General features: G+C 33.7%; 2 protein-coding genes and 1 long non-coding RNA gene across 5 annotated transcripts in view; 2 read left to right on the forward strand and 1 right to left on the reverse strand.

The window, feature by feature from the left end:
- LOC149900528 (uncharacterized) overlaps positions 1–14,210 on the reverse strand; it is a 32,081-nt gene that overhangs the window by 16,208 nt on the left and 1,663 nt on the right. For all 3 annotated transcript variants that reach the window (XM_090112221.1, XM_090112220.1, XM_090112222.1), the window contains exons 2-3: positions 12,413–12,478; positions 342–469 (exon numbers count right to left, since the gene is read on the reverse strand). In XM_090112221.1, the coding sequence (XP_089968347.1) occupies positions 342–469; positions 12,413–12,478 (194 nt within the window). The remainder of the gene's footprint in view (positions 1–341; positions 470–12,412; positions 12,479–14,210) is intronic.
- Positions 2,574–8,803, forward strand: LOC149900529 (uncharacterized). Its single transcript, XM_090112109.1, has 2 exons — positions 2,574–3,711; positions 8,491–8,803. Exons 1-2 carry the CDS (start codon positions 2,860–2,862, stop codon positions 8,557–8,559), a joined length of 921 nt encoding a protein of 306 aa, XP_089968235.1. The 5' UTR covers positions 2,574–2,859; the 3' UTR covers positions 8,560–8,803.
- LOC149900530 (uncharacterized) lies at positions 4,274–6,023 on the forward strand. Its single transcript, XR_016457744.1, has 3 exons — positions 4,274–4,486; positions 4,923–5,059; positions 5,886–6,023. It is a non-coding gene; the product is annotated as an uncharacterized LOC149900530 (long non-coding RNA).

Here is a 14,210-nt window from a genome sequence, read left to right on the forward strand (position 1 = left end):
CCAAGGCGGAAGGCCACATTATGTAGGTATTTGGTTATTTAATCTTTCAAGAATTTCAATAAGAGCATTTCACTTCAATTAACACTATTTATAATATCTACATTAATAATACTTCCGCAGCGGATGCATATGAAATAAAATCCAATCATTCTAATGAGCACAATGGCAGTGTTGGCCCAACAAATGATCGTCTGCGCCCATTACGAATAAACATCTGCAATGACGGCCGATCACAGACATTAAGGCCCTCTAAACTATCCTGATTGCCTCTGCTGACCCAGCGCTGCCCATTGTGAAGAGAGCCCATTAAATTCCTCTAAGTTTATTGAAATTTGACTTACATCGCTCCTCTCAAGCACAAGCGAGCGGAGACGCGCGAACATTGCTTCCTCCCGTATCCTGGTCGCGTCTCTGATCTCCCGCACCAGCTCTGTGAGGTACCCCGGAGAATACTGCCCTCCGTGTACACCTGTGGAAAAACATTTAAATCCAGAAAGTTCTATTTTATGAGAAAAAAAGAAAAGGCGTAGAATCTGGGTCGTAGAAGATGTAGATAGAAAATGAGCTCGATTCCTCCCAAATTTGGTCATACTAAAGATCCGTTCTATAATTCCTACAAAATATTTTTGTTATATTGACCTATAATCGTTCAATGCTTGTGAAGATTAACGGAGTATGGTCTATTCTTACATGAGTAAGATTATATGATAGATGGTTTAGTACTGAAAAGATTGTAAGTATGATAATAAAATGGGTGGTGATCTATTTTTCGATCGGTAGGTACCAATACCTTTAACCTACTTTTTGATATCGTACAACGTCAGTCTATTATAATACCTATCTAAAATTCCATCATAGATCAGCAGTAATATGTCAAAAGCAATCAGAAGCATCCTTACATGATGTGTCTACCTTGCCTACTATTGCTTAGGGAAATTATGAGGCATTGAGAAAGTGGCTTGCGTAAAGCTTCCTGCATATGTGAAGAACAGCTATGCAAAAGCAAAAACTGATGATAAGGAAATACTTATAAGGAAAGAAAGTAACTTCTATGGATAACGCTAATTAGAATTTGTTCGTAAATAACAATAAGATACTGATAAGAACCGATAAAGTAGAAGCGGGAAGTATAAAGAGTATTCTTTCGTATGTAAACGAAAGACAATGAAGATCTTATTTCTGCATCATATTATCACGATACTATTATATTTATTCATATAACGTAGTTTCAAAAAAATATGCGAGCCAAAGGAAACATTTCTAACAAATTTTTAAGAAGCAACTCATTAGATGCTATGACTGGATGTACCTACATAATTATATACATACGAAAAGTACGTAAGAATAAGGATACGCTTTAAATATGAAACTTGGAATTACATAGCACAACCAAGCATAATTTGGGAATAGATGATTTAGTAGGAATATCAGAAAAAATTGATTGGTCTCTACAGAGCTGTGCTTTATTTTTTAGAGTGTATTTTCTAATGTACTAAGTATCTACAATAATTTCAGCATGACGATAATGTGTGATAAATATTGAGGCGCTTATTACGTATGTATGTTTTCAGTCATACCGATACGGTATAATATCGTCTCCTAACTATCTTGATGTATCTATTTATGACTCATGCATATTTGCTTTCTGGATAAGCCGTTACTTTAACCACAGTCAATGGAATAATGATAAAATTAAGCTATAAAGTTTCAATAACTAAATTGCTTAAGGAACTCGGTGATTTTATTATGTTTGACCAATTTACACTAATAACTTGTGAAACTACACTTCCTTCTATTTATTTAATTTATTGCATTCACCAAATAATTACTTTTACTGAAACGACAATAGGTATAATCATAGTATAAATATAATAAAGTACTTATTTAAAAGACACGAAAAAAAATAACGAAATATTTTTTTGCTAGATGAGACAAAACTATATAATTTTCCACTCATGGCTTTTCAGCGTTATAATTTTATGCCAAAAAAAAGAAGCAATTCACAGTTAATACCTGAGAATTTTCTAAAACACCATATATATGTACTTATGGTCGTCCCCGCGCGCTTGCAAGGGTTAAACGCATTCGCACAGCTGTTACGTTATAAAATAAAATCTGTGAATATGTCGTACAAAACTTTGGAAAATGTTATTCGTGAGTTAAATAAGACTGTGTTACATCTGCAAGACAAAGTAACTTCTCTAGAAACGCTCATTCTAGAACAGAATTTGATCATAAAAAAATTTGTTGAAAATAAAGAAATGACCGATCCGGCGGTAGATTTGAGTTCGCCAAGCAAAAAGTGTGATGATGAAGAGGGTAACTCTAAGCAGCGGCCGCTTCGCAATGCTCGTCTTCGTGCGCTTACGACTATCAACGTCGCGAAGCCCAAGGTGCGAGCAGGAAAGAAGATGTTACCGCTCGCATCTCCGTCCCCACCGAGCGGCATTGACGGCGAGATCGTCCCTACTACGTGTTCTACGCAAGTCACGCAGAACTCGCAAGACAACTTCGAGGACGCGGATGGTTCGAACGACCGGAACGGTTACGGGGCTAACATGGAATGGGTCGACGTGAGGCGGCGTCGAGTTAGACGTGAGGCGAGAAATGTAGCTCGTGGTACGGCCGCGCCCGGTTCGACGTTATTGGAGGCGTCCGAACGTAAAAGTTACTTACATGTATATTATTTAAAAAAAGGAACTACAGTCGAACAAATTATTGAACATTTGTTATGTATTTGCCCAAATGATAAATGTTTGGTAGAACAATTGAATTCGCGTGGTGACTATGCATCTTTTAAGTTAACTGTTCCCACAAAAAATTTGGATACTTATATGTCGCCTATTCATTGGGCGGAGGATGTACACATTAAGCCTTGGCGTAGTGGATTTCGCAACCGAAAAACGACACAAAACCCCTAAATTAAAAAGTATTTGTACGCTACAATCGAATTTTGTAAGTGGGTATAGCTTCGGAGAACACCAAATTAAGAAACAATGCGGAAGTAAACCTTTCGAAATACTATACCAAAATGTAAGAGGCCTCCGAACGAAGTTACAAGATTTCTACATTAGCGTATCTTCGATTTTAGTGGATTTGTTCGCTATAACAGAAACTGGCTGCAACGAGTCAATATCAGACGCGGAATTAGTTCCTCCCGGTTACAGTATAATACGTTGCGATCGCATGGACGGCCGCAAGCAGGGCGGAGCGTGTCTTGTGGCCGCACCGCGCTTCGAGCTGCGGAGTGTACCCGTGCCGTGTGACATAAACATCGCCGCTCGCGCATTCGAACTTGTTTGTGCTACAGTGTACTTGAAAAAAAGATATTTATTCACGGTTTGCGTAGTTTACATTCCGCCAAATAGTAATGAGTGCGAATATATGTTGTTATTTAAAACTATAGAAGGGTATTATAATAAATACAGTGATTTATTAGTGACAGGAGATTTCAATTTATATTCATGTTCATTAAATATATTAAATTATTACGAGTACTTTTTTAGTTATTGTGGATTCACCCAGTGCAACAAAGTAAGTAATATCAACAACCGACAGGATTTAGTGTTGAGTGCATTGAGTGAAGGAAGTTTGGTAAGTGTGTGTGAAGCGTCCGAGCCGCTGGTGCCGGTGGACGCGTACCACCCGCCGCTGCTGGTGTCGGTGTGGCCGCGCGGCCCGCCCGCTGCCGCTCCTTACTCAGACGCAGATGTGAGTACGACTACTTCCTTAGAGTGGAATTTTAACAAAGCCGATTTTGTTTTACTTTATTCTAAAATAGCACAAGTAGATTGGACGGATTTTTATAACTTAGGATTAGATATGAGTTTGAAGTATTTCTATAATGTTTTAAATTCAATTTTCGATTCCTGTGTGCCGTTAAGGCGAAATGAGACCCAAAACAGACGTTTCGAGCGCACGGAGAATTAATTTTTTTCTTCAAAAACTTTGAATTTGATTTTTTTTATTTATCGATTTATTTAATTGAAGAGTTTGTTTAGTGGCGTTTGGGAACCGAAACACGATTGACAAAATTTGCCTCGATAGAAAAACGTTGTGAAGTTGCCCAAAAATTAAACGGAGAATCAATTTCATTTGGACAATAGTAAAGTAATATCAATGAAACTTTATCCACATCCACTTCCATTCAATTCTTGAGGGACGTGCGGGAATTGATTTTTCAATTAATACATCAGTAATTTAAAAAAAATATATTTATAAACTATGAGCAAAAAATTGCGCGCAGGCCGGTCGCTTCCGCCGTTCCGCCTCCTGTTAGTCGACGCCAACGCGTCTTAGAGAGCAGTCCTGTACAACTTTTTCGCGCGGTGCCGTTGTCTACTCGCATACGTGATTTAGTGTTAGTGTTACTAAAGTTTTTCATAAACATGGTGAATTTTGGTGGCCAAAACATTGATGGTGAGAACATTAGGAAGAAAATGTTGCGAAGGCAGATGAAGAAACTACAGTTATTGAACCTAAATAGGTAAGTTTAATGTTTATCATGCTTATTTATATTTATTATGTCTTTCGGTCGCTACAAGTCCAAAGATTTCAACTTCCAATATTTTGATTACTAGGTATATGTTTACAAGTCTAAATTGAGAAATGCATAAATGAAAATTTGATAGTTATCTTATTTGTAATAAGTAATATTATTTTAGTCATATTTTGAGATTTCATCTTCCTATAATTTGATTACTAGGTACCTATTTATGATTTTTGTACTAGTACATATATGTTTACAAAGTTTGAATTTAGCAACGCACAAATCAAGATTTTATAATTTTATGCACTTTGTCTTTATTTTTATTTATAATTTTATTATTGGTATAAATAGGTAATGTTTGAGTTGTTTTTTTGAGATTTCATTTTCCAATAAATATACTACTGATTTGTGTATGTATGTTTATTTCTAATAGCGAAGCGCGACCACGAAAAATCCGATGTGCAGCTTGCAAGCCGGGACGCAATAAAGACACGTTGGTCTTTTAGACCAACCATGATTACCAGAAACTGATGTGGATCTTCAAACAGTTTCACATAGTACTTTTTTTGTGTAAGTTTATTCTTATGTCATTTATTTATAAGTCATAAGATTGAAGATAGTGGAATATTTCAGACTAGTGTAAGTTATCACTGACGGGTAGGTAATTACCAGTGAGATCAGAAACAATTTTTATTTCAACCCTATTGCGTATAACTTTTTTTTTTTTTTTTATTGTATTACATATAACTATTGTCTGAGGTCTTTCACTGCACCGGTAATTGTAATTTTTTTACTTATTAGATATCATGCTATTTTAGGCTTATTGCTGATCTACTAACAATTCTATACACATGTGAGCAATCCCAAGACAAGGATTAGATCTAGACAGGACTAGATAAAGGATATTTATTTATACATATATCAATTCGAATGAATGTATGTATGAGTAGTTTTTTAATTTGTTTTTATGAATACTATTTGCATATTATGCATAAGCATAATTACTTATAAATTTTATATAAAAAATATTTGAAAAATTTGTAGTTATGTAACTATGATGCCGACAATCGACTTTTTTACGAGCTACGGAGCTAGGACAATAGAGCGATAAACGAACAGACACAGCTGCGAAATTTTTTACTAATTTTTATGAAAGCACTTGTTATAATAATTGCGGTCAACCGTAAAATTTTGCAAACAAAAGAACGATTTTCTCAGAAAGTTTGCTAGGTATGTATGACGCCGACAATCGAGTTTATTGCGGGCTAGGATAATAAAGCGACAAAGGAACGTACACAGCTGTGCAATTTTTTCTAGTTTTGATGACAGTATCTTTTTAATAAGAGGTATTATCAATTAATTTTTCTCCTATTATAACTTATTATGGTTGTTTCAGCACCTCAATGTACAAGGATAGCTCAAAGTAACGGGCAAGAGACATATTTATTTACGGAACAAGGAGAAGAAGTCGTATCAAGAAGATAAACATTGAAACAATAAAATGGTAACAAAACCAGCATTCGAAAATATCGGATATAAATAATGTCGGATATATTTATTCAAAAATAATCAAAATTGTACTTAAATAATATGTTTTTGTCTATTATTGTTTTTTTTTTCAATAAATATGATATAAAAACAAAAACCCGTTTTTTTAAATCTTTTAAAACCGATAATAATGTAAAAAAACAAACGTAAATAGCATTATTCTATTATGTATTTTTATTATCATATTGTACGTAAAGTCCCCATGTCGAAAAACTATAAAATTTGTTTACAAAGATTTGCAAATAAGCTAGTATAACGTAGTATATAGTTATAACGTAGGTAGCGACAATTCTAACAATAAAAAATAATTACATCATAAAATAATTTAGTCACAAGCTCACTTTTTGTAACCAGATTTGTACCAATTAAAGATCGACCTTCGTGCAAAGGAACAAAGGTCGATTTTTCTAGTTCGATGGGCCCGGCAACGAAAAGACGTTGCCGGATCGCTTTACTCAGCTTTAACCGCGCGAATATAAGAATATAAGTAAAGTTCATTGAACCTCCGTTAGTTCCGTATGTTTCCGTCATCTATTCAGTTGTGTGGCGTGGCGAGGGGATTTTTGTGAAGCGTCCCGCGCGCTCTTATGCTCCACCCAGGGGGCGTAGCCCAAAAGGTGCACAAGCATGATTGTATTTCGCCTTAAAGAAGAAAAATAAAGTATGTTCGAAATACATTTATCCTGAGTGGTACACAAAAGAAATAATTCGAGACATTAAAATTAAAGCAGCGCATCATAAACGTTTTAAGGCTAGTAAATCGCAAAAAGATTATGAAATATTCAGTAGGTATAGATCTAAGGTAAAATGTTCGATTGAAATGGCGTTAAACAGTTATCGTCGGCGAGTTGAAGCGAATTTAATAGAAGATCCTAAATCCTTTTGGAAGTTTATTAACAATAGTCGGGTAATTAAAAAATCTAAACCTATGGTTGACGCCGATGGCAAGGTAATGACAGCACAGCAGAGCGTGAATGCATTTTCTGAATATTTTAGGTCGGTTTATATTCAGCAAAAACCAAAGTTAGATGTAAACTTAGCGATAACACAAGCAAATTGTTTAAACGGAGCAGTAAGAGTGCACATTGGGGAATTACAGCTTTGTGAAGTGCTGCAGGCGCTAAGTCAACTTAAGCCAAAGACATCTTCAGGTCCAGACCAGATACCGCCATATATATTGAAGGACTGCCGCCTGGTGTTGGCAAAACCCCTTCTCCATATATACAACTTATGCCTTAAAACAGCTGTTTTACCAAACTGTTGGAAGATAAGTCGCGTCGTTCCAGTGCCCAAAGGGGGACGTGGTAACAGTGTGGATGAGTATAGGCCTGTTGCAATATTGCCCTCGCCAGCGAAGGTTTTCGAGTCTGTGGTGCAAAAAAGCATATTTACACAGGTGCGATCTCACTTGTCAGACGCTCAACATGGCTTTAGACCCCAACGTAACACTGCTAGCAATCTATTAAGCTATATGGCGGATATTATACCCGTAGTCGACGGTGGCGGACAAGTTGATGCGGCCTACTTTGACTTCAAAAAAGCATTCGACCTGGTCGACAATGATGTGCTGATAAAAAAGTTAGCAGAATTTGGATTCACTCCGCATCTGTTAAACTTTATGGCTAATTATATGACGGATAGGCAGCAATACGTAAATTATGCTGGACATACATCAAAACCGTATTTTACCAGATCTGGTGTAGTTCAGGGCAGCAATTTGGGCCCCTTGGAGTTTATTTTGATGATAAATGATCTTCCAAAGGTAGTTCATTATGCAAAGTGCTTGCTTTTCGCTGATGATCTTAAACTATCAATGGTAATAAAAGATATAAGTGATTGTGAGAAACTACAGAGCGATATTGATAGAGTTGTAGACTGGAGTAAAAATAATTTATTACAGTTCAACACCGCAAAATGCATGATAATTACTTTCTCTAAAAGTACTCAAAACCAAACAAAATATAATTACCACGTTGACGGGGCACGGATTTCGAGGGTAACTGAAGTTAAAGATCTTGGCGTTAATCTCAGTGCTGACTTGAGTTATAGTAAGCATATAACTAATATTTGTAAGAAAGCTTTTAAGAACTTAGGGTTTATATTGCGGATGTCTCGAAATTTTTCGAATATTAGAGCTATTATTAATTTATACAATACTCTAGTAAGAAGCCAGTTGGAATATAATTCCTTTATTTGGGGCCCGCATGAAATTAAATATAATCTTATGCTAGAGCGCATACAAAATAAATTCACTCGTTTCCTTTACATGAGATTATACGGGGTTTATCCTTTCTATCCGCTTATGTATCCGACTTTATTCGTTTTGGGCATGGTGGGATATAACGAGCTGAGGGTTAGAAGGGACCTGGCGTTAATCTCGTACCTGTTCAGGATTTTTAGAGGTAAGATACATAACGCGGATATTCTGGGTAAAATGTATTTGTATGTACCAGATGGATATGTGGGACGCCGGCGCCGGCCTCCGCTGCTGCTGGTGCCGTCCGCTCGCACCAACTTGCTAGGTCAGGCACCTATGACGCGTGCACTTCGTTCACTCAATGAAATAGCAATTAAAACGGATATATTTTGTTGCACTTGGGATGAATTCACGCGAGTAGCTTTATTTGTAATATGCTATAAAAAGTGATAATGTCTTTATTTGTATGTTAAATATTTATAATTTCAATGTAACCAATTAAATGTAAAACCACTATCGTATTGGGAAACTGTAATGTTAGTGTGTGTTTTTTGAATAAATAAATAAATAAATAAATAAATAAATAAATTATAAAAAATGGCTAACGCAATAATCAAGTAATAAGGTCGCTAAACTGCATATCATTGTGACAAGCTATTTGCAAGTCAACTACCTATCTACTTAATATGATATTGAACAAATTCAGCCTATTTATGATAACTACGTGAAATCGTTAGTATTTTATTGAACGAATAGTACTTGCCTAAATCAAATACTTATATATTAAATCTATATTCATTAACAAATAATAATTTACTCATCAGTTATTTGACAACTTTCTTAATTTTGCTCCGCTTTTACAGCAATCAATTTTGTGTAGGTAATATGGAAGAAAATAACTGCAGGAAGTCGAACATAATGAAAAAAGCTTTAGGGGGTCGGCACTCTCGTTCCCTATCGACTCACTTTTATAATCAGTGAGTGACGTTGCCCTTTTAGAATAGAGCATAATAGACTAGAATAATAGAATAGTAAAATGTAAAATAATACATACTGTTTAAACTAGGTACCATATCCGAGGATAACGCTAATAATATGGTGTCTAGTAAAATATATTCTGTAAGTTCGAGTTTGAGTAAGAAACTTGGTAAGTAGGTATTTATTTAAAACAGACAACACTATATTATGTACATAGTTAAACTTTAATTTATACCAAAACATACCATCGTATGGTCTATATCTGTTTGAAATTTAATCCAGAAGTAGAATCAATTCATCCGCACAAACTTTCGCGATTATAATTAACTTAGATAATAATGAGGTCACATGTTGTATGGATATTGAGCAATTGACCTCATTAGAGAACCTGCTTTAATTTCACCACTGACAACATACTTAACTAAACAATGATAAAAAACAATCAATGCATATGCAACCTGAATCACAGCTAATACATATGTATTCAGTAAAAAACCTAATTACCAACATTATACGTAAATATTCATTCACACGCAACAACTGTGAGATGTTAAGATGCAAATGAAAGTCTAATTATGCGATCAATTGAGACCGCCATGATCGTGGTATGAACTAAGAAGTATTAACGGTAATACCAACTTTACATAAATATTAGCACCGAGATTATGAAAGCCATAACTGGCCGTGAGTTGGTACCGTTTTCAGTTTGATGACAATTTTTTAACGGTAAATAGATATTAAAGCTATCGGCTATAATCAAACGGAATGTAATTTGGCGGGTAATGTAATTATATTTCGCTTACAGGAAAAAGAACGGATACAATTTTATCAAAAGTAATCTAATGAAGCAATCAATCGAAAATTGCACCTTTTAATACAAGTAGTGGTAGGTATCTAATAATTAATTAAAGAAGAAACATTTGTGTTTTTGTATGTAAGTTTGTAATGTTTTCACAAAAAACTACTGAATCGATTTCTAAAATTCTTTCACCAGCAGAAAGCTTAATTTTTCAGTCACATTACACATACCCATTATTTTTTATTTATATTTTTATCCCGGGCAGCCCGGGCTACTCTATAACAATTGAACCTACTAAATACAGTTCTAGAAAACAATAATGTGATTTTCTTTATGTATTCAGTTCGTTATCCATATATTTAGGGTTATCAGGTTAAGTCACACAAAACACGCTAATGTCAGCCGTGCCTAGATTCAGCGGTTACCATTAATGATATTATCGACGTGGATACATAGACCGAGATTTAAAACTTTTTAATCCGATATCAGGCACTGGTTGGTACAAAAATATTTATAGACTTTTTAATGTTGCGTAATTTGTACTCGAAGAAATACTGTGTAATGTACAATTTACATAGTATATTCTTGTGTTCGATTTTACCGAGTACCTACCTATTAAACATTTAGAAATTAAAGACTTATTAACGGATTTTAAAAGCGATTTACTGTATTGTAATACAGTTATTTGCACACAACATAATAATAATTTATTGAAAGCATTGATAGTGCAATGAAAGATGAGAGATTATATTAGGTCAAGTGGCCGTATTGCTAAAGCAGCGATCAATATACTGTAGGTACCTACTAGTAATTCTACAAAACGGCAAATATTGAAATGCGTCTGGAGATAAGGAAAAGCTTGACACAGAGATATTGACGAAGGCGTATTTACTATTTACCAAGGGCGTTTTGTCAAGGGTGCGGTGGTAAAGAGGAAAAGTAAGAAATTATCTAATGAACAATAACCATTTGATAAGTGAGTATATTATATGCATAACTGCTGAGCGTAAATGTTACAAAGTTATTCCATATAAGAGAACTTCTAATAAAAACATGATGAATTGAAACCTTTAATTAACCGGACTCATTTGGAACCTTTGTTAAAAATTGAAGACTAAAACACGAATTGTGGTCTATTCTAATAAAAATTAATTGATTCCTTCTTAATTTTTATAAAAATGTGTCTGAAGTCATACATTTTAAAAATCTGACTTTCTTATGTTTGTATGCTAATAAATATAAGATTTATAAATGACCCAGTATTGACAGAGGTGAAACCTGAGAACATTTAACTGATGCTTCAAAATTTAAATAATGTATGTGAAAAAAACATATTCTGAATAGACCATCATCAGTCATAATTGAAGAATACAGGCATAGTTAGACTCGCAAAAACTCAAAACTGCTAATAAAATACTTATTTGCGCAAAATTTTCCCATTATCATAGCTTTCCATCTTGCAAAAGAAGCAGATTTTTTCTAGACATAAAGTAAGCGGCAGAAAGTAATTAGGGGCACTATATTCCCACGTTCCTGAGCAATTGCCAAATGATAAAGACTGAAACTTACTAAATAGGTACCTAAGGAATGTTGAAAAGGAATTATAGTTCTTATTAAAAAAAAAAAAAAATTATATGTACAATGATGAATATCCAATTGTACCTAGCTATTAAATTAGGGAGCGTCCATTAATTACGTGAGGTGTTTTTGTCCATTTTTTGACCCTCCCTCCCCCTCTGGTGAGATATCATGAGATTTTATTGAACCCCCTCCCCCATCCCCCCATCTCACGTGAGATTTTTCAAAATGTGGGTTTCTTATGTTTCTTATGTTTATTTGTCATTGTAAAAAGAAAAAAAAATTGCTTCGTGCTTTTGTTTACGACTAGTTAAAAATAGTAATTAATATTGCTGAAAGTTATAATAAGGGCCGATTTTTCAATGCTTGGATAAAACTTATGCGTCCAATAAAGTATGTATTACACGATAATATTAAAATGTCACGTAAACTGTCAAATACGGGCAATTAGAATACGTTTTTAAAATGGTAGTTTTATACATTATTCGACGAATAAGTTTTATCCAAGTATTGAAAAATCGGCCCTTAGTGTTATAACAAGAATATTTAAATCTTATCCAGTCATTCATAACAGTAACAATAGAATATTTAAATCTTACCCGTAACATTAAAATCTTAAGCATGTTATTTGGATTAATTAATGGACCAAAAGAGTATAATTTGTTTTGTTTCAATTAAAAAAAAAATTGCGTGATATTTGCCGACACCCCCCTCTCCCCAACGTAAGGTTAGATGAGATTTTACTCGACCCCCTCCCCCCCTAAAACAACTCGCGTAATTTATGGACGCCCCCTTACATAATCAAGTAAATTAGAATAATTACCTGCAGCACCCATACTTGTAGCACCCTTTGGGTAAAAACTGTGGTGTTGTATACTTTCCAATTCGGCTGAAATTTAGAAAAACAAATAAATATTATGATTTATTTCTCCTTACCTAATCTTCATTAATTACTACATTAAAATAATTTTTAGCGTTAAAAAGCTATTATTACTGAAACATACTTTTTTATTTCGAACAAATAATTCAAATTGTATAGGACAGATGGAGTAAGACACCTGCCCTTTTTTTTTCCATAAGAGGCACATACCAAAAAGCCCATGTATTGTTTTAACAAAAATATCCTTGAATATGAGTAATACTTAACATTAACATACTTGAGTTCTGTGTTATTATAGTGTACTTGAATTAAACAGAACAAAATTGATTTTTTTGCTATATTTTCCCAATATTTTGATTAGGTACCTGATTGAAAATAAATCTTTAAAAATAATGTACAAAAGTACAAAAGGAAATATGTAAAAAAAATTGCAACAATTTTTTTTTGTCTCATCTCAATCTAATTTTGTTCTATTCTTTCAAAACACAAGTGACTTGAAAAATTTGTTTTTTAACCAAATTGTGTAGGTGACTGCTATTATGCATATCCTATTACAATACAATTATGGTTAAATCGGAGTGTAGGTGTGAAGGTCAATTTGACTGAATTACAAACGGACCTTAGAATAATAATGCATCCATATTTTAGGAGCGGACTACCTTATCCATGTAGGTATTTGATTTATTATGTATATTGTCCTCAATTGATTCAGCAGTAAAATATTTTATGATTTACACAAATAATATGAAAATTGAAATTAGGTCATTTTGTTAAAAATACAATGAACAGCATACCAGATAATTTTATTCTTTAATTAAATTTTTAAGGTTTGATTGATGATAATAGTTACAAATACATATAATAAAATAAATCAAGTATGTTTGAATAAATCTTTCATTTACGTCTAATATTCTGTAGAACAGCTTTTAATTTTGGTATAGATAATTTAAAGGGTTTTTTTATCTATGTACTTATATTTCTAATCTGTCACTGACTGGCAAGCAGATTTTAAACAAGATAGGTGAGACATGACACAGTAACACATTTGTGGTTTTTGTATTGTAAATTAATTGAATGCAAAATTTTAAATTATTTTACAACTCATGTTTATTTTCCAATAAGTACAACAATTTTTTGAAATTTTTTACTTCATTTATTAAACACTTTTTAAAGTCTAACATTTATAACAAAATTATAGGGATGTAACGATACCGATACCGATACCGATATCAAACAATTCAAAAAACCGCGCCCAATGAACGATGCGGGAGGCCGCCCGCGCGTGCGCACTTTGTTTTTTGAAAAAACTCTACCAATAGTAAACTTTTAATAGGAACAGATTGAAAGTGTATAACTTAAAGTTTAACTGACTTTGCAAAATAATGATAATAAAAAAAATTGTTTTCTTGTTTTTTGATTTGGCATTGTTATTTAAAGGAACGATTTACAGTTTAGTCTCTGTTAAATGTTGGTAACTTTTATGCATAATTCACTATTTATTTTTCTACCAAGCCATCGATATCGGTATCGGTATCGGTATCGCCGATATTTGATTACAAATATCGGTATCGGTATTGTATCGGCAAAATCATGTATCGTTACATCCCTACAAAATTATATTTATTTAAAATATTAATATTAACAAAACTTGTTGTAAATTAATCTTATTACAAACAGTATAAAACTAGGCTAAGTAAGTATAAGCCAATTACTGAGTGATTTATCAACTTTCTGTAAAATT

Source organism: Colias eurytheme, chromosome 18 (genome assembly GCF_061535395.1).
Source record: "Colias eurytheme isolate Ceu_HAF_F1 chromosome 18, ilColEury1 Martin Lab GWU primary, whole genome shotgun sequence".
In the NCBI taxonomy this organism is placed as follows: domain Eukaryota; kingdom Metazoa; phylum Arthropoda; class Insecta; order Lepidoptera; family Pieridae; genus Colias; species Colias eurytheme.

Bases quoted from the DNA above. Each gene is read 5' to 3' on its own strand.
- LOC149900529 (XM_090112109.1), top strand. From the start codon at position 2,860: ATGTACACATTAAGCCTTGGCGTAGTGGATTTCGCAACCGAAAAACGA. The intron at 3,712-8,490 runs GTGAGTACGACT...TGTATGTACCAG, and splicing joins CTCCTTACTCAGACGCAGAT to ATGGATATGTGGGACGCCGG.